Source organism: Podarcis muralis, chromosome 13 (genome assembly GCF_964188315.1).
Source record: "Podarcis muralis chromosome 13, rPodMur119.hap1.1, whole genome shotgun sequence".
NCBI lineage: Eukaryota > Metazoa > Chordata > Lepidosauria > Squamata > Lacertidae > Podarcis > Podarcis muralis.
In genome coordinates, this window is record NC_135667.1 from 47,189,554 (window position 1) to 47,211,366 (window position 21,813).

The following is a 21,813-nucleotide window of genomic DNA, read 5'->3' on the forward strand; positions in this document are numbered from 1 at the left end:
TACTTTTATTCTTTGATTCATTTCACAGCTTTTGAGAAGTTTCTCCCCCCCCCCCATAATAAAGTATTTATTTTACAAAAGCATGCATATTAAACACATAAATTGTTTTCAGGTTCAAAATCCAAACAGCTGTGCATGTGTGGGTTTTGATATTTAGATGCCTGTTTTAATTTCCTGACCAAGAAATGTTATTACTAAAATGACATAGTTGTCAGTTTCTCAGTGCAGAGTCCCTGAATGTCTAACATTTTTTGTTGGACGAGATTTCGTAGACGCGAGTCTATTTATCATATGCAGTCTTTCCAAGATGGATTGTTGAAACTCTCTGGCCATGTGGTTTGGAAAAGCTGTACTCTGGATTTTATAATGAAACTATTTTTAGCGTATGGGATTATTCATTTAGCGTGCTGATAATGGTGAAGATAGTTCATGATTGGATTTCTCCTTTGCCGGCTTGCATGACACATGATATGTATGGTACAGTCATGCTTTCACAAGCAGATGCCACTTTACTCTAAATACCTGCTGAGAAAATCCATAATTTGGTAAGCTGTTGAGCAAGTTTTACATGAATTATTGGTTGATAATATTGGCCTAAAAAAAGTTATTTTAAAGCAGAGAGTTGAAAGGATTTTAACTGTTTAAAAAGTGTTTAAAAGGATTTGTGGCGGGTCTCCTGATTCATAGAACACTTCTTAAATTCCAGCTGTTCCTGAGTAAAAGTTTGGACTTTTCACCATGTCATTCTAAAACTGCAATTCATATTTTATTCAGAAGTAAGCACTGTTAAGCTGACTAGTGCTTACTTCCGAGTAAACATGGATAGGATCTGTAATATATGTTGAACATTTGGTTAACAATATCTTTGCTTTAGCCAGCTGAAATACAGTCTATACATTTATGTTGGAAAGCTAAACAATCTTGCAAATAAGTTATATTACTTCAAATGAATTTTCTTCAAAAATCTTAAATTACTAACCCGATCTAGGAGCCTCAACAAGATAGGGGGAGAAGTATAGAGGCTGTATTTTATTTTTCATTTGTTGGTATTTAGTACCTCACAGATCATACCAGGAATCTGAAGTATTAGAATTGAAGATGTTTTTCTTAGTGATTTGCAGACCGAAAGAGAGAACTGAATTCTACTCCATCCCCCAGCACTAATTTTTAAGCTGGAACCCCTGTTTCTTCCGATTGATTAGTGCAGATAAAATAAGTGAACAAATGTTCTCATGCACCTTGTGAATGTGAGCTAATCAGCACAAACAATAGTAAACTTTAAAGCCTGCCTGTGCCTTATCCTTATCTCCTCATTTCATTCAAGTCAGAGAAGAGGGGAGGATCACTCTCATGAGCAGGGAGGAATGGTCGCTGTTGTGATTGCGACCATGGCATTTGTGGAATCCTTACTGGAATGTAACTTTGGCTTAAATGGTATTGCTCAAGTAATGGCTGGTCCACTTGGTATTGCCTCATATTGTTGATGCCAATTCTATTCTTAAAAACCACATTTATCTGACCATTAATCTAACTATAACAATACCTCTATAATGCACCCTCCCCTAATTTATAAAACAGTATTTTGGAAGTCTATGCAAGTAACTCACTCATTAAGAATGGTAAGGAAATCCTTGTGATCTAGGCCAATCATCTAAAGTTGTCTTAGATCTGGGACCTTCCTCCAACCCCAGTCTTTTAAATGGGTTTCACTCTTCTTCTTCTTCTTCTTCTTCTTCTTCTTCTTCTTCTTCTTCTTCTTCTCCTTTTCCTTTTAGGATGTAACTTTCTGATGACTGTGCCCTGGTGTGACTCACCTTACAAGGCCAGTGGTTTAGACCTATGGAAACAAATTACCTTTAGGCCCCAGAAGGATGCTGGGTACATGATACAAAATTAGAACATATTTGTCTGCACACCTTTTTAATTGTAAAATTTCCATTAGGTGTTACCAGGGAGTTGGGACAGTTAGGAAGACCCTTGCTAATTAGAAGGGGTCCTCCTTAAGTCCCTGCTGTCATCTTCTAGTGAGGAAATATGGTGCCATCTGAGCTGGACAAAACACTTCCCTCTATTATACAGTTCAGGGCTTACTATTGTGTTAGTGAGAGCTATTATTCCAGCCACATTTATTTATACAATATATAAAGAACTCTTTGTTTTCTCAACTGTCATTTTGGATTTTGTCATGAGAATCAAATTTGTGTAGCATAATTTGGGGGAGTTACGGGGGTTTGTAAGTTGCATGCTGCATTCAACCACCCTACACTGGCTTTTTATAGCAGCCTATGGGTTTTCGTTAACAATCCCAATAAAACTTACATGCTGCCCTCACAGTTGCAGAAATTTGAGTGCTGAGGCACAAATTTCTTTGTAGATTTTAGTGCTAAAGCAGTTGTTAACAGTGCACACTTCTTCGTATTAAGATTTACTTGAATAATTTGTTTATGCGGAATCTGTCAGAATCTGACAACAATCAGAGGTTCCTGAGAATTCCAGCTAGCTATTATATTTTCAGCTTTAAATACATGTAAGAATGTTGGTGGCTTTTGAAAAAAGAATGGGAGCTTTTCTGCTTAAGGATAGTTTGTATGACTAGGTGCTCCCGTCCCAAGTCACATTTTTTCACTTACATTCATTTCACTGATCACTGCCAAAAGAAAGGCGAGGTGCATATTTTACAAAAGCAGCGGTAGTGAATAAAGCATGACATTTGTATGCATTCTGAGAAATAAATTGTTTTGCATTAGTTAGTAATTGTTTAAAAATTTCGTACCAAATTGTAAAATCTTAAGACGTATATACATAATGTGATATTTGCAGAATGTTGCTTAATGGACATATATTTGGGTTCAAAATGTGGTGTGTTTGGTGCAGAATTTGATTTGTGTTTACTTGGGTCACAGAATATCCTGTATTAAAGGAAATAAACTTGTATAGATGAGGGATGATTTCACTCTACTTTGCTCATTAAAATTGTTTCTTACCCATACTTCATCATAAGGTCCTAGTTACAACTGTATAATCCAGTGACAAAGGAGTTCAATGAAACAATTTAAAACAAGTCAAAGAATGCACAAATGGAGGTAGTCCTACAGAAATCACATACATTTTACCGGCCCAGAAAAATAAATTGTGCCCAAGAAGGACCTAATTTTGCATGCAAAGCTATTTACCTGAAACCACACTCAGTTGTCTCACACCTCATGTCATGTGTGGGGCACATTAAAAGGTAAAGCCTGCCTGCCAAGGAATGGTGTTCATTTGCATGCAGCTTGAAATCACACCACCCCAGCAAAGAAAATGGGCTTTGCAATAGCAGGCAGCTGCTTCCGTTGCCTGCAAGGTTTGAAATCAAACTGGGGGCAAAGGAACATTTTGTTTGCAATTCAGGCTGGTCTGTAAAAGAAAACACTTGAACTGATGCCATGGTGATGTCAGGTCATGGAGATCTGCCACTCTCTCAGCGTGACTCATGGAAGTTTGGCGAGGTCAGGATCTGGTCCACTGGCTGCATCCAGTTCCCTACTCCTGTCCTAAACAGTTGATGCTGCACTATGAATTAGGAGGCAGGCTTTGTTCAGCAGGGATGACTCTGAGGGCTGAATACAAGGCTCTTCCATGTGACTGCCATTTTTTTTTAAAGCAACAAGGTCAGAAGCAATCCCATACAATATGTTCAGAGTGCTCACTTAGAAGCACAGAAAGGGTGGCTAAGCAGTCTTGGTCATCCCAAGTAGCAACCAGGGCTACCTCCTAGAATCTGTACAAGAGGCTATTTCCCTTCTAGTCTTAATTGGGCGTTGCCCTAAAGGGTGGCGGTGGTAAGGGAAAGCTTTTAGGAAATGACACATGGAGCTGCAGACAAGATAGCTGCTATATATTGCCCTGCCGCATGTCCCGCCGTTCTTAATTTAAAGCTGTATTTGTTTGCACAGCAGTTGCAGCATAAGACTAAATGCCAACTTTTAGCCTTGTGGAGAGGGATAGCTGCCTCCAGGGGCATGAAAGAATGAAGAACAAGCCTCCTTGCAGCCTTTGAAGCACTAGCCGATCCCATGTTAAGAGGGCAGTACTAAGAGAGTCTAAACCACAGAGCCTAGGGCTTGCTGATCAGAAGGTCGGCGGTTTGAATCCCCACGACGGGGTGAGCTCCCGCTGCTCGGTCTCTGCTCCTGCCAACCTAGCAGTTCGAAAGCACGTCAAAGTGCAAGTAGATAAATAGATACCGCTCTGGTGGGAAGGTAAACGGCGTTTCCGTGCGCTGCTCTGGTTCGCCAGAAGCGGCTTAGTCATGCTGGCCACATGACCCGGAAGCTGTACGCTGGCTCCCTCGGCCGATAAAGCGAGATGAGCGCCGCAACCCCAAAGTCGTTCGCGACTGGACCTAACGATCAGGGGTCCCTTTACCTTTACTGAGAGAGAAGGTACACATTCTTCTTTCTCCTAAGAGATAGCAGCCAGGCTACAAGAGAGGTTATAGCCCTGTACAGTTTAAAACAGGTATGGTTATAAAGGCTTCACGTGAGACCTCATTGTTGCTGCTATTTCCCGACTTTGGGTTAAGCGCACCACCGCTGTATGGGGATTGCCAAAGGAGAGTCCACAGAGCACAAGCTGGGCTGCCGCCCCATTCACAGTTGCTTGCAGCCTGATCTACTTTGTATTTCAACTTTTTATATTTACACTGTTAAGAGGAAGCTACTGTTAAGCACCTTATATCTCCTGTTGTGCGGTGTGAAGTGATTTGGCCTTTTATGTGATTTCTCCACAGAGTGAGGAAGCAGGTCCAACTAAGCTAGTACATACAATGCCGTTGAAACGTGGTTTTTATTTATGTCCTTGTTTTGTAGCTGCGCAGAGAAAAAACACTTTAGGCACCCCCGCCATCCCTTCTTCCTGGTCCTTCTTTTATGAAGATGAAAGCAGGGATCCTTTTTTATTTTATTTTAAACAGCTTACCAAGAAAATGACCTTGATCTTTGAGGCTGTTATCCTTCCTGCACAGGAAGCCTTTATTTGGCAATGAGATTCTGTTCTAACGCACAGAGGCAACGAGAGTGACAGTACTTGCTGTGGTAACTGAGCATTCAGCTTGGAGCAGACCTTGAAATCTCCCAGGTGATGTTTTCTAAGCCTAGGTAACTAGGTCTCTAACAGGATCTGGACGTTAGACCTTATCTCACCATTACCTGCCACATCTGAAATACATTCCACTTGTAGATGGAATAGGGAAGTTAAATTTGATAGTCTGGTTAATAGTGTCTGCTGTATCTATTTGTTTCGGGAACTTTTTGGTGGATTGTGAGGCAAGCCTGCCAGGATTCTTCCCTCACCTCAAGTCCCAAAATTGCAAAACTCTACCTGCTATTCCAGTGCACCTTCAATACTAGCAAATGTATTATGACATAAGCTTTCGTGTACAGGAGTATTTGTTGTTTTTTAGTCGTTTAGTCGTGACCGACTCCTCGTGACCCCATGGACCAGAGCACGCCAGGCACTCCTGTCTTCCACTGCCTCCTGGGCTTTAGTCAAACTCATGCTGGTAGCTTCGAGAACACTGTCCAACCATCTCATCCCTGTCGTCCCGTTCTCCTTGTGCCCTCCATCTTTCCCAACATCAGGGTCTTTTCCAGGGAGTCTTCTTTTCTCATGAGGTGGCCAAAGTCTTGGAGCCTCAGCTTCAGGATCTGTCCTTGCCAGTGAGCACTCAGGGCTGATTTCCTTTAGAGAGCCAGTGTGGTGTAGTGGTTAAGAGCGATAGACTTGTAATCTGGGGAACCGAGTTCGTGTCTCCGCTCCTCCACATGCAGCTGCTGTGTGACCTTGGGCCAGCCACATTTCTTTGAAGTCTCTCAGCCCCACTCACCTCACAGAGTGTTTGTTGTGGGGGAGGAAGGGAAAGGAGATTGCTAGCCGCTTTGAGACTCCTTAGGGTAGTGAAAGGCAGGATATCAAATCCAAACTCCTCCTCCTCCTCTTCTTCTTCTTCTTCTTCTTCTTCTTCTTCTTCTTCTTCTTCTTCAGAATGGATAGGTTTGGGACTCTCAAGAGTCTCCTCCAGCACCATAATTCAAAAGCATCAATTCACCTTCACCAAATACTACTTTCTATCGGCAGTAAGGGTGATGTGGAAGGAGCACTTAAACCCTAGACTTGGGACCTCTCTCTCTTTTTCCTGCAGTGGAGGAGGGGTTCCATGAATGGGTTGTCTCCTCCCAATTGCTGCCCTAGGAGGGAAGATGCAAATGAGCAGGGCTCACCTGAGGGGGACAGACAACCTCTCCCCAGTTCACTTTCTGCCCATCTCAACCCTAGGATGTGTTTGGCTTGGCTGGCTGTCAGCTTCGGCCCTGTATACCTGAAGGAGCACAGGGTCCTAAGCAGTGTAGGGTTTCAGGTGAGCAGCAGCACTTCAAAGCATGCTTGGAAATGGTCTAGAAGCCTTTCAAAATTGGCTAGGTATGTTCCTGCCAACCAGACTCAGTATTTTGAACAAACTGCAGCTTATGAAGTCTTCAAAGGCTGCCCCGGCCACAGCACACATTGCAGCAGTAAATCGTAGATGTTGCCAGAGCCTACAGCCGTGGCCATAGTATCTTTGAAGGAGAGGCTACAGCTGGCACACTGGCCATAAACTGCTGAGAGGCACTCCTTGCCAAGGTGACTACTTGGTCCTCTGGTGATGCAACTTGATCTCGGAGTACTGCCAGGCAGTGATCTAGATCCTTTTATAGGGAGTGCAGTTTCATCTGGGTCAGGTTGAGCACCATCTCCCTGGATGGGCAGATCAGCTACCCACAGAATCTCCATCTTCTCAACTTTGAGTTTCAGTTTATTGGCCCTCATTCAGCCCATTACTGAGTCCAGGTAGTTACTCAGCATTTTGACTGCCTCACCTGACTCCTGAAAGAAAAGCTGAGTGTTTGGGGAAGCTTTTAATGTTTGATGGATTACTGTATTTTAATATTTTGTTGGAAGCTGCCCAGAGTGGCTGGGGAAGCCCAGCCAGATGGGCGGGGTATGAATAAATTATTATTATTATTATTATTATTATTATTATTATTATTATTATTATTATTAAGGTAAAGGTACCCCTGCCCGTACGGGCCAGTCTTGACAGACTCTAGGGTTGTTCGCTCATCTCACTCTAGAGGCCGGGAGCCAGCGCCGTCCGCAGACACTTCCGGGTCACGTGGCCAGTGTGACATCGCTGCTCTGGCGAGCCTGCACCAGCGCAGCACATGGAACGCCGTTTACCTTCCCGCTATAAAGCGGTACCTATTTATCTACTTGCACTTTTAAGGGTGCTTTCGAACTGCTAGGTGGGCAGGAGCTGGTACTGAAAGACGGGAGCTCACCCCACCACGGGGATTCGAACCGCCGACCATACGATCGGCAAGTCCTAGGCACCCACAGCGCCACCCGCATCCCATTATTATTATTATTATTATTATTATTATTATTATTATTATTATTATTATTGCACTTTACTCCAAATCCCTGAATAATCTCTCCCAGCAGATTCATGGAGATGTTGCATACTAGGTGTAATATCTAATGCCTTCCTTCACTTAGGATAAGGATTTATGCTTCCACGACAGAACGTTGCCCCTCCTCTCCCCATATGTACCCTATAGCCTCCCAAAATCTGCTCCGGAAAACCCCTAGGACACATTTAGTGGGTGTGCAGGGGGAGGTCTGCTGCACAAGGGAAAATCCTAGCGCTGGTGAAATGTGATGGAACTGGCGCTGATGGAACTTAGCTCTGTTTCTGAAAGAAGCATAATCGAAGTTTATTAACCTATGAAATAAGTGATTTCTACTTGAATGGTAATACGTCCAATTTATACAGAAGTGAATATTTTAAGTAGAGTATTCCAAGGCTGAGATTATTTTACTGATTTTATTCATTTAGGAACCACATCCCGTAAATAACTTTTGGATGTTTTAACAATGAAAAGCATAAATAAAAACAATTCAGGTCCAGTGCAGATTCAGACTGCGATAAATGTCTCCACTTAAAAGGCTTTTTGGTAAGGGAATGTCTGCAAGAGGCACCGAAAGGGTAGAAAAGATGGCTCCTGTATTGGAAGGGAGTACTGTAGGTGCCGCCATACTAAAGGCCTGGTTCCTACGTTGTGCAGAAGGGACCTCCTGATGAAATGATTTGCGTGGCGATTCCCGCCTCCCCCCAATTGGAATGAATAAAGACACCGGACACCATTGATTAAGGTTAATGGGCAAAAATCGGCCACAACTTTCTTAGTTACAGGTAAGAGCGGTATTGGCTTTAGGCATTGGTCCTATCAGACTATCCGGCTTCAGCCTGTTAGCATGAAAACCGGAAAGGGTTAACACCAGCAGGGGGAGCCCTGGGATGCACATCACTAGGAACTCCCCCAGGGGTCACTGCTCGGGGGCGTGCTTTAGGCCCTGGCCTCCATAGGTTTTGGACGAGGCAACGCCCCCCGGAATCCTTTACCGGATTACCCTTAAATATTTGGGTGAGGTGATGGCGCTCCTCCCCCCAACACATCTACATAATAATACCCCCTACCAATGCCTAACCACCATATTAAAGGCCTGGTTCCTACATTGTGCAGAAGGGACCTCCTGATGAAACGATATCTGTAAAATGAGCTTGAATTGTATCATATGAGAGAAGGGAAAAAACACGTTTCTATCTGCTTCCTCCACTCCATATATAATGTACAAGCTTTCGTCATAGTTTGCATTAGTTGCCTTTCAAAAAGCCAGAAATGCTTTATCTTATTGTAAAGATGTTCCCCACTCATTTCAGATGCCCTTTCCAGCTCTACAGCATCATCTTTGTGATGGGGCAGCCAGAACTGCACACAGTATTGCAAATGTGGTTAAGTTTGTACGAGAGCTTTACAATATTAGCAGTTGGGTGTTTATTCCCAATCCTAATAACCCCTGACATGAAATTTGCCCTTTCCCATGGCTGCTGTACATGGGACAGTGTGTACTGTACGTGGGCTGCTGTACATAGGCTATCCACCATGACCATCATATCTTTTCCTGCTTAATAACTGCCAGTTCAGACCCCTTCAATGGATATGTGAAGTTAGGGTTTGTTAGTGTGTGTTGACTTCTGTATGTGTCCCTACTCTACATGGTAAACCCATTTGGACTTCATTGTGCCTTATTGTGTAAATAAGCTAGGAAACAATGCAGAAGATGAGATGAGCCCCACAGTTATTCAGTTAGTCTTAATCTAAGACACTTTGATGAGATCATGGCTCACAATGACTAAGGTAAAGGTAAAGGGACCCCTGACCATTAGGTCTAGTCGTGACCGACTCCGGGGTTGCGGCGCTCATCTCACTTTATTGGCTGAGGGAGCCGGCGTACAGCTTCCGGGTCATGTGGCCAGCATGACTAAGCCACTTCTGGCGAACCAGAGCAGCGCATGGAAACGCCGTTTACCTTCCTGCTGGAGCGGTACCTATTTATCTACTTGCACTTTGAGGTGCTTTTGAACTGCTAGGTTGGCAGGAGCAGGGACCGAGCAACGGGAGCTCACCCCGTCACGGGGATTCGAACCGCCGCCGACCTGATCGGCCACTCCTAGGCTCTGTGGTTTAACCCCCAGCGCCACCCATGTCCCTCACAATGACTAAAGTCCCTTACTAATGGGAAGCTTTTGTTAGGCTAGAGATGGAGTGGCATGTCAGCTGGGTGTTCAGAAGTAGCTGTGCATGGTGTTTCTAGGCAGGAGTGCAAAAGAAACCAATAAATTTAGAGACAAATAATAAGCATTGTAGTTAACTTTGTTGTTTTCATAAATATTGCTCAGTTGGGTTCCGATAACGCCACGGTTGTATGCTTGATCCCTGTAAGGGACAACTGCATATTCCTGCATTGCATAGGGTTGAACCAGATGGTCCTCAGGGTCTCTATGAAATAAGGCCAGTGTTTTGGAAGCAAGTCTGTATGAATGCTTTTATTGCCATTTATTCTCACACTGTAGTAGAGCCAATTGGATATTGAAGGGCATCATCAGCGTCTTTTGATTTTGTCACAGCATTGCAAATGGAGTATGTGTTAAAACGTTTTCCTTCCTTTTAGGTGGAGTCCTTTATTTTGGATCAGGATGACCTGGAAAATCCAATGCTGGAGACAGCTTCAAAATTGCTGCTGTCGAGTACTGCTGATGGTGCTGATCTAAGAACAGTAGATCCAGAAACCCAAGCTAGATTAGAAGCTTTACTAGAAGCTGCCGGTAAATATTATTATTATTATTATTATTATTATTATTATTATTATTATTATTATTACTATTAATTATTAGTTTTATTCGAATTCAGGATTTTTACATACATTATATTATCTCCTTCCAATTTTAAATTTCCCGTACAATTTTTTCCTCCCCCCCCCCTTCCATTGGAAGGGTTCAAACTATTATCCTTAGCCACGGGCATAGTGTCTTTAGTTTCCACTGAATGTCTTTTGTTCCAGTAGTTTTTATCCATTGAAGATAGGGGTTCCATCTGTTCCTTATCGTGGTGGACTTGACCTTCCACGTTGTTTCCTCTGACATGACTGCAACAATGTCCGACTGAATAAGTTCAAACAAATAACTATTTCATAGTTTGTTTATTATTATTATTATTATTATTATTATTATTATTATTATTATTATTATTTGTGTACCACTCTTTATTGGTAGATCCCAGGGTGATTCGCAACAGAAAACTACAAAATGAGAACACAAAATGCATAATAAAACAAACCAATAACCCCCTCCCACAAACACACTTTAAAATCCATAGAATGTTAATCAGCTGAATGCCTGGTTGAAGAGAAACGTTTTCGCCTGGCGCCTAAAGATGTAATGAAGGCTGCAGGCAAGCCTCCCTGGGGAGAGGATTCCACAAACGGGGAGCCACTAACAGAAGAGGCCTGCCAAAAACTATTGATCTTAATTTAGATACTTCCTTACATTTGCCAGTGCCTTTTTGAGTTTTTAGGTTTTTAGCAAAGCACAAACCTGTTTTTTACCCGCTTAACATTTGCACAAACCGTTTTATGTTGTTTTATGAGCAGGTTCTATTCATTTAATTGCTAATACTGGTTTTATTTTCTGCCTATACCTTGGTTGACAGACTTTTTTGTTATATCTTAAATGTTAAGTTTATTGATTTGATGTTTGCTTTGGAAATGTATTTTAAATTTAAAAACAGTGTATAAAGGAGAGATTGTAGGAACACAATAAACACAACCTGTCAGTTTCTTTCTCATTAGGGCTATACATATTTGGTTGTGTGGAGATTGTGGTTTCTGATTCAAAAGTCAGAATTGAGGATTGGTTGCGATCAGTAGTAACCTGAAATAAGAAACTATAAACTCATTGAAGCCAGGAAGAATGTACTAGTAACTTTTAATATCCTCAAAAGATTGATCTGCAGTGAATTTTCACACTGCATTTCCACCGCTGAAAGTTTGTTGGCCTTTCCCGATATGATAAAACTAGTATTTTGCTAGTATTTTGTATGCGCTCAAATGGCCTTTGTTCTTCTCTTTCCCATGCAAAAACTGCTTATCCACTGGTTTGTTGATCTTGGAACAAAAGGAATAGGTAAATTATCCACAGCCGATGGAAAAGCCTTTGCAGATCCCGAGGTGCTTCGCAGATTGACGTCTTCGGTCAGCTGTGCATTAGATGAGGCTGCTGCTGCGCTCACCCGAATGAGAGCTGAAAGTACAGCAAATTCAGGGCAGATGGACAAGTGAGTGTTTCCTTCACCAGAGCCTGTTCTAACAGTCTTGACAGCTGTTCCTTGTGTTTCTGCGATGGTTGAAAGTGTCTGCTAAATTACCCATATTATTAATACAAATATTATTTCCTACTTGATCCATTTGGCACTAGGGATCTCAAGAAAGAGAAAGCAGTGCACTTTGGAATAACCTTGGAACCCCCAGAAGAAGGGGTGCACAAATTTTGGCATGTCTTCATAGTCAGGCATTGTTTGGGGTCACCATCAAGGCCCACTCTTAAGTCCTCTGGCAAATATCTTTCATAGCTTCTGCACTCTGCGAAATGCAGCATGAAGAGAGAGAACAATCCTTTCTCTTCTCCAAGTTCTCTGCATGTGCCACAGGACTCGGCAGCAAAGGCAGGATTAATATTTCATACCAGGCATAGTGAAATACCTCTCTATCTCTATCTCTATCTCTCCAAGTACTCTGCAAATTGCTGAGAATTGATGGAGGAAGATGTTTGTACATTTGGGGCAGAGGTACCGTAAATATTCGAGTATAAGTCGAAGCACCTAATTTTAGCACAAAAAATTGGCAAAACTTATTGACTCGAGTATAAGCCACTTCGGTGGTGGCGGCAGTGGAGGAGGAGGAAGGAACAGCCCAAAAGGGCTCCTTTCAGGCCACTCATCCCTCTGCCGCCTCTGCCACTCGCAAGAGCAGGTATAGGAGCCACGGTTGGGAGAAGCGCAGCGCAGATTTAAGTAAAGGTAAAGGGCCCTCTGACCTTTAGGTCCAATTGGGGTTGCGGCGCTCATCTCGCTTTACTGGCCGAGGGAGCCGGCGTACAGCTTCCAGGTCATGTGGCCAGCATGACAAAGCCACTTCTGGCGAACCAGAGCAGCGCACGGAAACGCCGTATACCTTCCCGCTGGAGCGGTACCTATTTATCTACTTGCACTTTGACGTACTTTTGAACTGCTAGGTTGGCAGGAGCAGGGACTGAGCAACGGGAGCTCACTCTGTTGCGGGGATTTGAACCGCCGACCTTCTGATCGGCAAGTCCTAGGCTCTGTGGTTTAACCCACAGCGCCACCCACGTTCCTCATCAGATTTACCTTGGTGTAAATGACTATGTTGGATTATGAGAGGGAGTAAGAGATGATTGGAGTTCTAACTGTAAGCTACTGGAGGGCAGCAGATTGAGTAAAGTTGACCTACGACCATAGCCAGACTGTATTTTTTTAGCTCCATATTTCCCCCCACGAGGCCTAATTCATGACATGCAGCCATTCCTGATGTCCAGTTCCTTGAACCCAAGGACAGTTCCTAGCACTCTAGTTATATTGCTAATTTTGGAGGAACCAGGGGCAAGTATTGTGATGACCACTATACATCCTATAGTAATCCTCACCTTCGCTTTTTAAGGCTTGCCTGTTGTTTTTCAGTGTATCCAGGTGGCATGCCAGGTCTGTATTTGATGGGGACCCAGTGCTGCCACTTCAAAGCACTGGGGTATAACCATAATTTCCTCTTTCTCTTTATAGCCGCAGCTTGGCAGAAGCTTGTTCAGAAGGTGATGTAAATGCTGTGCGAAAATTGCTAATTGAAGGGCGAAGTGTGAATGAGCACACTGAAGAAGGGGAAAGTCTTCTTTGTTTGGCTTGCTCAGCTGGATATTATGAGCTTGCTCAGGTTTGTAACTTATGCTCTATTTTGGCAGAAAATACAGAGTACTGGCCTTTGACTTTTCTGGATTCATAACCCACCTTGAATGGGGAGGGGGGCATTTTTAATTTTTACACTTAAGATGGTTAAGCTCACTGGTGTTTAGAGCAGGGATAGCCAACTTCTGAATTGTTCTGTTTGTTGCTATATTTGTTGTTGTTTAGTTGTGTCCGACTCTTCGTGACCCCATGGACCAGAGCACGCCAGGCACTTCTGTCTTCCACTGCCTCCCGCAGTTTAGTCAAACTCATGCTGGTAGCTTCGAGAACACTGTCCAACCATCTCACCTTCTGTCATTCCCTTCTCCTTGTGCCCTCAATCTTTCCCAACATCAGGGTCTTTTCCAGGAAGTCTTCTCTTCTCATGAGGTGGCCAAAGTATTGGAGCCTCAGCTTCAGGATCTGTCCTTCCAGTGAGCACTCAGGGCTGATTTCCTCCAGAATGGATCGGTTTGATCTTCTTGCAGTCCATGGGACTCTCAGGAGTCTCCTCGAGCACCATAATTCAAAAGCATCAATTCTTTGGCGATCAGTCTTCTTTATGGTCCAGCTCTCACTTCCATACATCACTACTGGGAAAACCATGGCTTTAACTATACCGACCTTTGTTGGCAAGGTGATGTCTCTTGTTGCTATATATCCCCCTCCAATTATTGTTTTGAAGGCTGGAGCATTCCAATTTCTCCGCATACACTTATGAATAGGGATCTGCTAACAGGTCATCTGGACTTCGTGGGTATAGATTTTTTGCACTCAGATGCTGGGATGTCATTGGTTGGGGACAGGACAGGAAAACTCGTGTGCATTGTGGAATCTTTAAGGAGTATATTGGCAGTGATTCTTTGCTGTTCCCAAATGTGTACAAGATGGCAATACAATAACTTCTGGCAAATACATGCAGAATTTCATTTCTGATTTTCCTTTCAAATCAAACGGTAAAACTCTTTCCTCACACCCTAAATCAGATGTCGGAGAGCCTCCATAAAATAATAAAAGTTGCTTTGAGCACCAAATACAGACTACAGTTGACCAGTTGACCACCCTCTGTTCTTCAGCTGCCTGTTAAAGAATGCATATGCCAAAAGGGTCACCTACATTTAGAGTAGGTTAGACCTGGAATTATATTGAATTTGTGGGCTGGATGTTTGTTATATTATGATTTCTGGCTTTTTTATTATTATTAACTGTGTTCATTTTGCTTTCATTTTGTAAACTGATTTAAGCTGATTTTAAGCTTAAAGGGGGCTAGAATTTAAGTGAGATGAGAATTAACTGAGATGTCCTCCTTTACCGTATTTTTTGCTCTATAAGACTCACTTTTTTCTCCTAAAAAGTAAGGGGAAATGTGTGTGCGTCTTATGGAGCGAATGCAGGCTGCGCAGCTATCCCAGAAGCCAGAACAGCAAAAGGGATTGCTGCTTTCACTGCACAGCAATCCCTCTTGCTGTTCTGGCTTCTGAGATTCAGAATATTTTATTTCTTGTTTTCCTCCTCCAAAAACTAGGCGCGTCTTGTGTTCTGATGCGTCTTATGGAGCAAAAAATACGGTAATTGGAACATGAGGAAAGTGTAGATCTTCCTGCACCCCAGAATACAAACTCTTCCACCTTAATAATTAGCCTTTGCTTGAAGTTTCAGACTTCATTGACGTTTCAGCCACCTTCCCTGCAACCTTGCAATCGGTCCTTGAGCTCCAGGGACAAGTGGAGGCCACTGCGATTGCTTCCCACGAATCTGCAGCGTGGGAGGGAAGAGACCTTGTTTGTATCCTAGGGCTGCTTAGTGCCCGTATTGGCAAAGACATAACAATGTGCTCAAGGTTACTTGTGTGATAGCACACTACGTGGCAGATGGAAGGAATCATTTTCTCACAATTAGCTGTATTTTTCAAAATTCTTTCCTTTATTTATTTAAAGTCCTCTTTTTAAAAGAAATTACCCTCTGCCTCCATTTAGTTCCTTCTTTCGTCTTAATGAGGTTGACTTCATTTTTAACATTATCATTTCAATGTTGTTTTCTATTTTCTTTACAATTACATTTTCAAATGGTTATCATTCCTTTTTCAGTCCTTTTTGTAAAATTATTTTTTTTCCTGATTAGTTCTGCCAGTTTCCAGTTAAGTTTCCTCCCCCTGCTCCAAAAATTCTCCAAAGAAAAGTTATGTTGCTTAGCAGTTATAGCCCACACTCTTCACTACTTCATGCTGGCTGTTGTGACACTGGATGCCTTCATAAGGACTCAACAGTGATGGTTAATCTTCAGGTGAACGCTGACCTATTTATACTGATTGCAGCTCTATCTGCCACTTTGATGCCTTTGGCAGGAATTGGCAGTCCTAGTTGATCTTCGGCTGCCGGTGGCATTACGGGCAGCTTCCTGTTTAGCACTATTAATAGCGGCAAAACACACTTACAAAGGACACGTTTTGGAGGTTTTTTTTGGAAAAAGTGGTTCGGGAAAATAAAAATTGAGGGAGCCCAATGAAGGTTGGTAGACAGTGAAATGTTTTAAGGGTGTGTGTAATTGTATATGTGCGGAATTTTGCCACCAAATTGTCAAGGCTGCCACAAAATATATATGAGCCTTGGGTCTGCCATCCCTGCAGCAAGGCATGTGAAAAGTATTTTACAGTGCACACAGTGCTGAAGAGACCTATATTGTCCTTAAATACATATCTGCTTCCTGTTGTTGTTTAGTCGTGTAGTCGTGTCCAACTCTTCGTGACCCCATGGACCAGAGCACGCCAGGCCCTCCTGCCTTCTACTGCCTCCCGCAGTTTGGTCAAACTCATGCTGGTAGCTTCGAGAACACTGTCCAACCATCTCGTCCTCTGTCGTCCCCTTCTCTTTCCCAACATCAGGGTCTTTTCCAGGGAGTCTTCTCTTCTCAGGAGGTGGCCAAAGTCTTGGAGCCTCAGCTTCCTAGTCAAATGCAAATTCTGTATGAAAATGCTTTGTTTTGATGATGACCTGTATTAGAAATGGAGATTTCATGACCTTGATCAATCTTGATCAACTTCAGAGGCCTACCTACACCCCCCCAGTTTGAATAGACTGCAGTCTCTTCATCCTAGAGTCCTCTCTAAGATTCTGATGGCTCTAAAGGACATTGCTTTGACCATCTTTGCTTGAGTAGAGTCACTGTTTCCTATCTCTGTCTCTTCTTCAATTCTACTAGAACGATGGTCTTGTGTCAAGACTTTCTCCTGGGGTGTGAAATGGAGTTTTGCACACACAGGCAAACATTCCCCCTAGGACTCCTAGGATTCCAGGTTCAGTCACAGTCCATTGAACTCAATCACTTGAAGGATGAATATGACACTTCAACCCAGGAATTCCAGTAGAGAAACCCTCAAATGAGGTGATCACAACAGATGTCAACCAAGTGGATGGAGTGCTCACTGCAAAAGCATTTGGGCTGTTAGATCCCCCCCCCCCCCGGTAAAGGAAAAGAATATTAGCATTCTGGAGCGTTCATACTGCTACCTTTCCCTCTAGCCAGTTCATCTTCTGCAACCCAAGGGAAGTTCATTAGTTTTTGCTGATATTGTCTAAAGTTGCTTCAGTCTTTCCTACGTGTTTCACTAATTTGGTGTGCTCCTTAACCATTTTTGCTTTCTTTGAAACAGTGGGGTGCTTTTGCCAACTATGACGGGGTTTGAGGTGAGAGGCCCCATTTCCTCTGGATACAGAAAATGGGGGGCTGTTTTCATTGCCCTGATCGACAATCTTATCCGAGGACTTGGTGCCATTTGCCTTGATAAGAACAGAATTTCACAGAAAAGTCCCAATAATTTCTGGGTTTTGTGAGCCTTTTTTGCAGTTGAAAAATCCACTTCAGTGTTGGGGGTCATAGCTGCAAAAGGCAATAGAAGTATTTTGCCTTGTCAGAAAGCATTATCCTGAATAGGATTAGTTTTCATATTAGTTATATAGCACAGAATATAGGTATAGTCGCTGCTTCTCTGCCCTTGCAACGCCCAGTCATATGTATGCATATAAGGGCAAGGTTTGCAAAGTTTACAGGGGATCAGCTTTGAATTTTTGTGTGGCAAACATAAAAAAGGAACAAATTCAGTCATCGCTGAATTAGCCATAGAATGAGATGGGAAAGAAGTTGAAAATTGGAGAGGAAACCTTGGGATTGCTTGTCTAGATCTTTCTGGGGGTGGGGGAAACCACCACTGTACTTTGATAATGTTGTCATTCCTGCGATGCAGATACTGCAGCAGCTGCTCCTTCTGCCCTGAGACACAGTTTGTGTAATGTAATGTAGCCAAAACACTGCATAATTGAAGCACAAACATGCTAATATACCTTCTTGTCGTTTAGTCGTGTCCGACTCTTTGTAACCCCCTGGACCAGAGCACGCTAGGCACTCCTGTCTTCCACTGCCTCCCGCAGTTTGGTCAGACTCATGCTGGTAGCTTCGAGAACACTGCCCAACCATCTCGTCCTCTGTCATCTCCTTCTCCTTGTGCCCTCCATCTTTCCCAGCATCAGGGTCTTTTCCAGGGAGTCTTCTCATGAGGTGGCCAAAGTATCGGAGCCTCAGCTTCACGATCTGTCCTTCCAGTGAGCACTCAGGGCTGATTTCCTTCAGAATGGATCGGTTTGATCTTCTTGCAGTCCATGGGACTCTCAAGAGTCTCCTCCAGCACCATAATTCAAAAGCATCAATTCTTCGGCCATCAGCCTTCTTTATGGTCCAGCTCTCACTTCCATACAGTGGTGCCTCGCAAGACGAAATTAATCTGTTCTGCGAGTCTCTTCGTCTTGCGGTTTTTTCGTCTTGCGAAGCACGGCTATTAGTGGCTTAGCGGCTATTACTGGCTTAGCGGCTTTAAGAAAAAGGAAACAAACTCGCAAGAACTCGCAAGACGTTTCGTCTTGCGAAGCAAGCCCATAGGGAAATTCGTCTTGCGGAACGACTCAAAAAACGGAAAACCCTTTCGTCTAGCGAGTTTTTCGTCTAGCGAGGCATTCGTCTTGCGGGGCACCACTGTACATCACTACAGTGGTACCTCTGGATGCGAATGGGATCTGTTCGCATCATGAGCAGAACGCAACCTGCGTCTGCGCGGCTCGCGATTCACCGCATCTGTGCATTTGCGTGACATCATTCTGAGCGTTTTGCACATGCGCGAGCGGCGAAACCCGGAAGTAACCCATTCTGTTACTACCGGGTTGCCGCAGAATGCAACCTGAAAACGTTCAACCTGAAGCGACTTTAACCCGAGGTATGACTATACTGGGAAAACCATAGCTTTAACTATACGGACCTTTGTTGGCAAGGTGATGTGTCTGCTTTTAAAGATGCTGTCTAGGTTTGTCATCACTTTTCTCCCAAGAAGCAGGCATCTTTTAATTTCGTGACTGCTATCGCCATCTGCAGTGATCATGGACCCCATATATACCTACTGTACATTTTATGCTTGAAGGTTCTTGCACAGATTATTTTACAAGACACAGTAAGCACCCAAGAATGGCGCCTAACTGAACCAGTCCCTTCCACCTCACCCGTTTTTTGTTCTCTCCGTCAACAGGTTCTCTTGGCAATGCATGCAAATGTTGAAGACAGAGGCATCAAAGGAGATGTAACACCTTTAATGGCTGCTGCTAATGGAGGACATGTCAAAATGGTCAAATTGCTGCTAGCTCATGGCGCTGACGTGAATGCACAGTCTTCAACAGGTAACGAACGTGTTACATTTAAATGTAAACTGAACGTGTCGCAACCTGGAAGCTGTGCCGCATTTCTTAAATGAAGGAGTCCAGTATTTTGCTGGCTATTCAATATTACACCAGTTGGGGGAATTTCCTCAGTGCTCAGTTATCTCCAATCTGAAGAATTTTGGCAGCGATTGGTTGGCACTAGAGTGCAGGCAACAGAGACGTTGCCACACTGGAGCAAGGAGGTCTTTCAAAAAGAAGTGAGTGCAGAGAAAGGGAAAGGGAATTTAATGCACTGTTTTCCCTCATCTGGGTCAAGAAGACATTATTTTTAAGATTTGCAGAAAACAATGCAAAACAACTAGGTGAAGTTAGGATGTGAAGAGTGTACAGGGATGCTAGCAGTTTCTCTGGAGAGCTGGCAGCTTTGGTTCCGATGCTGGCAACTTTTCAGTTTCAATTCATTGCCCTCCCCTTTTTCTGTTGTTGCAAAAACTGCACACACACAAAAACAGACATTGTGTGATCACATCAGGGTACACACTGGCCCCGTTTGCACTAGTTTAATCTGTGGCTCAATGTGAATGAGCAACAAGCTAGGGTAAGGTTACCAGATTTTTTTCAAAGAATCCAGGGACACTTTCTTTTTGGAAAAGAGGAAAAAATTGGTATTTTTTAAAAGGGTTTTAAAAAATATAAATAAATTAAGAAGTAATATCTTCTCTTCTGTGGTCTTCTCTGTCGCGCAGCCTTCCTCTGGGCCCCGGCCTGCTCTCTTGGAGCGCTAGCCGCCATGGAGTAGGCTCGGGTCAGGCCTGGGCTCGGCCATGTGTCCTTGCCTTCCCGGTGCTCTCCTACCCCTCCTCCTTAGCAGCGCAGCAAGGTCGGGGCTCCCTCTTTTTTCTCCTTCCTCTTTCTCTCTCCTCCTTCTCCTCTCCTCCTCCTCTATGCCTTGGCTCTGGGGTTTTCCTGGCCTGGGAGTGCTGCTGGGCAGTTGGCTGGGTGGCTGGGTGCTTTCACTCCTGGCTCATTTTGGGTCACGGGTGTGTGTGTGTGTCAGTGGTTCCCCCAGTTGATGCGCTGGGTGTCCCCAGTTCCCCCTTGGCAGTGGTGGCGGAAGCTCTGGCTGGCTCTGGCTGGCTTCAGGAGCTGCTCGCTGCTGTGGCACCCGCCATTTTGCCTCGCTGGAAGTCCCCATATGATGTGTCTTGTGCCATTGAACCAATCACGCAACATTCATTCCCTACTAATAAATCTACAACACTTAAAATATAAATCCAGGGACGGTACCGTATTTTTCGCCCCATAAGACGCACCTAGTTTTTTAGAGGGGGGATGCAAGAAAAAATATATTCTTTAAATGGAGCGCTGAGCAGAGCCTGTATGGATCCCAGGCTCTGCTCAGCGCTCCCTTTCACGAGCTGCGTAGAGCGTGTGTGCGGCGCTTGCAGGCTTTTCCCCAAGAAGGGAGAAGGGCAGCCTGTCACTGATGAGTTGCCCTTCTCCCTCCTCGGGGAAAAGCCCCCCACAAGCTCCACGCGGCTCTTTAAAGGGAGTGCGGCTCTTGGGGGCTTTTCCGGGAGGTGGGGGAAGGGACAGAGCACGACTAAGCCAGAAGCTAGAACAGTGAGAAGGAGTGCAGCGAACCCTCTTGCTGTTCTGGCTTCTGGGATAGCTGCGCGGCCTCTTCATGGCAGCAGGATGAAGGCTCCCCACTGCCCTGAAGAGGCTTCGCGCGGCTAAGCCAGAAGCTAGAACAGTGAGAGGGAGCACGGGCTTCTGGGATAGCTGCGCAGCCTGGATTTGCTCCATAAGACTCACACACATTTCCCCTTACTTTTTAGGAGGGAAAAGGTGCGTCTTATAGAGCGAAAAATACGGTAGCTGAAATCCGGGGGCATTCCAGGGACGGATTTTGTCCGGGAACAGATTTGTAAATCTGGGGACTGTTCCCGGGAAACAGGGACGTCTGGTAACCATAAGCTAGGGGCTACTGCTCAAAAGTCCCTGAGTTGCTCATTGCCCATTCCTGCTGCCATGCCAGGGAGGAAACCAACCAATCTGTGGGAAATGAGCAGCCAAGCCTAACAGATGCATATTCTTGCTAGTTAGCCTGAGGAGGGGCTGTATTTCTGATAGGCAGACACTCAGGCCACGGAAACACAATTGGTAGGGAGGGCTCAGTGTCGTGTCATTTCCCCTCCTCTCCTGGAGAAGGAGGAGCAGAGAGTACTTTCTGTTCTTCTTTTTTCATCTGACCAGTGATGGAGGCAGACATGCCTCTGCTCGTTCCAGCTCCAGGCACATGCCTGAAGCTGATTATACTGTAAATATAAGTATGTTGCCTGCATAGCTTTCACTGCTACTGTTTCTGTGAACCGCTGCACCAATACAAAGTAAGTAAATAAATCTTATTTTAAAATTTACTTTACTGGTAGTAGTCTGATTCTTCGTTAAGCGGCGAAGAAGGGGGAAGCCGGCTTTCTTCGTTAGGTGAACTCACTGGAAAGGAGTCTTTGCAGCCCAATTCCTGTGCTTCTAATTTTGCTGCCAAGGATGGGATTTCGAAACGCTGTTTAACCCACACATCTGGGGGCATGGGGGGATAAATTTCAATTAATTTCCTCTCCTACCCATTAAAACTCATCCCACACAGTCGTGGCTTTACGTCATTTGCAGACTAACCTTGA

General features: G+C 44.1%; 1 protein-coding gene across 6 annotated transcripts in view; it reads left to right on the forward strand.

Moving 5' to 3' along the window:
* Window positions 1-21,813, forward strand: part of ANKRD17 (ankyrin repeat domain 17) — a 109,381-nt gene that overhangs the window by 34,499 nt on the left and 53,069 nt on the right. For all 6 annotated transcript variants that reach the window (XM_077917560.1, XM_077917558.1, XM_077917559.1 and 3 more), the window contains exons 2-5: window positions 10,093-10,246; window positions 11,597-11,753; window positions 13,272-13,419; window positions 18,997-19,144. In XM_077917560.1, coding sequence (XP_077773686.1) covers window positions 10,093-10,246; window positions 11,597-11,753; window positions 13,272-13,419; window positions 18,997-19,144 — 607 coding nt within the window. The remainder of the gene's footprint in view (window positions 1-10,092; window positions 10,247-11,596; window positions 11,754-13,271; window positions 13,420-18,996; window positions 19,145-21,813) is intronic.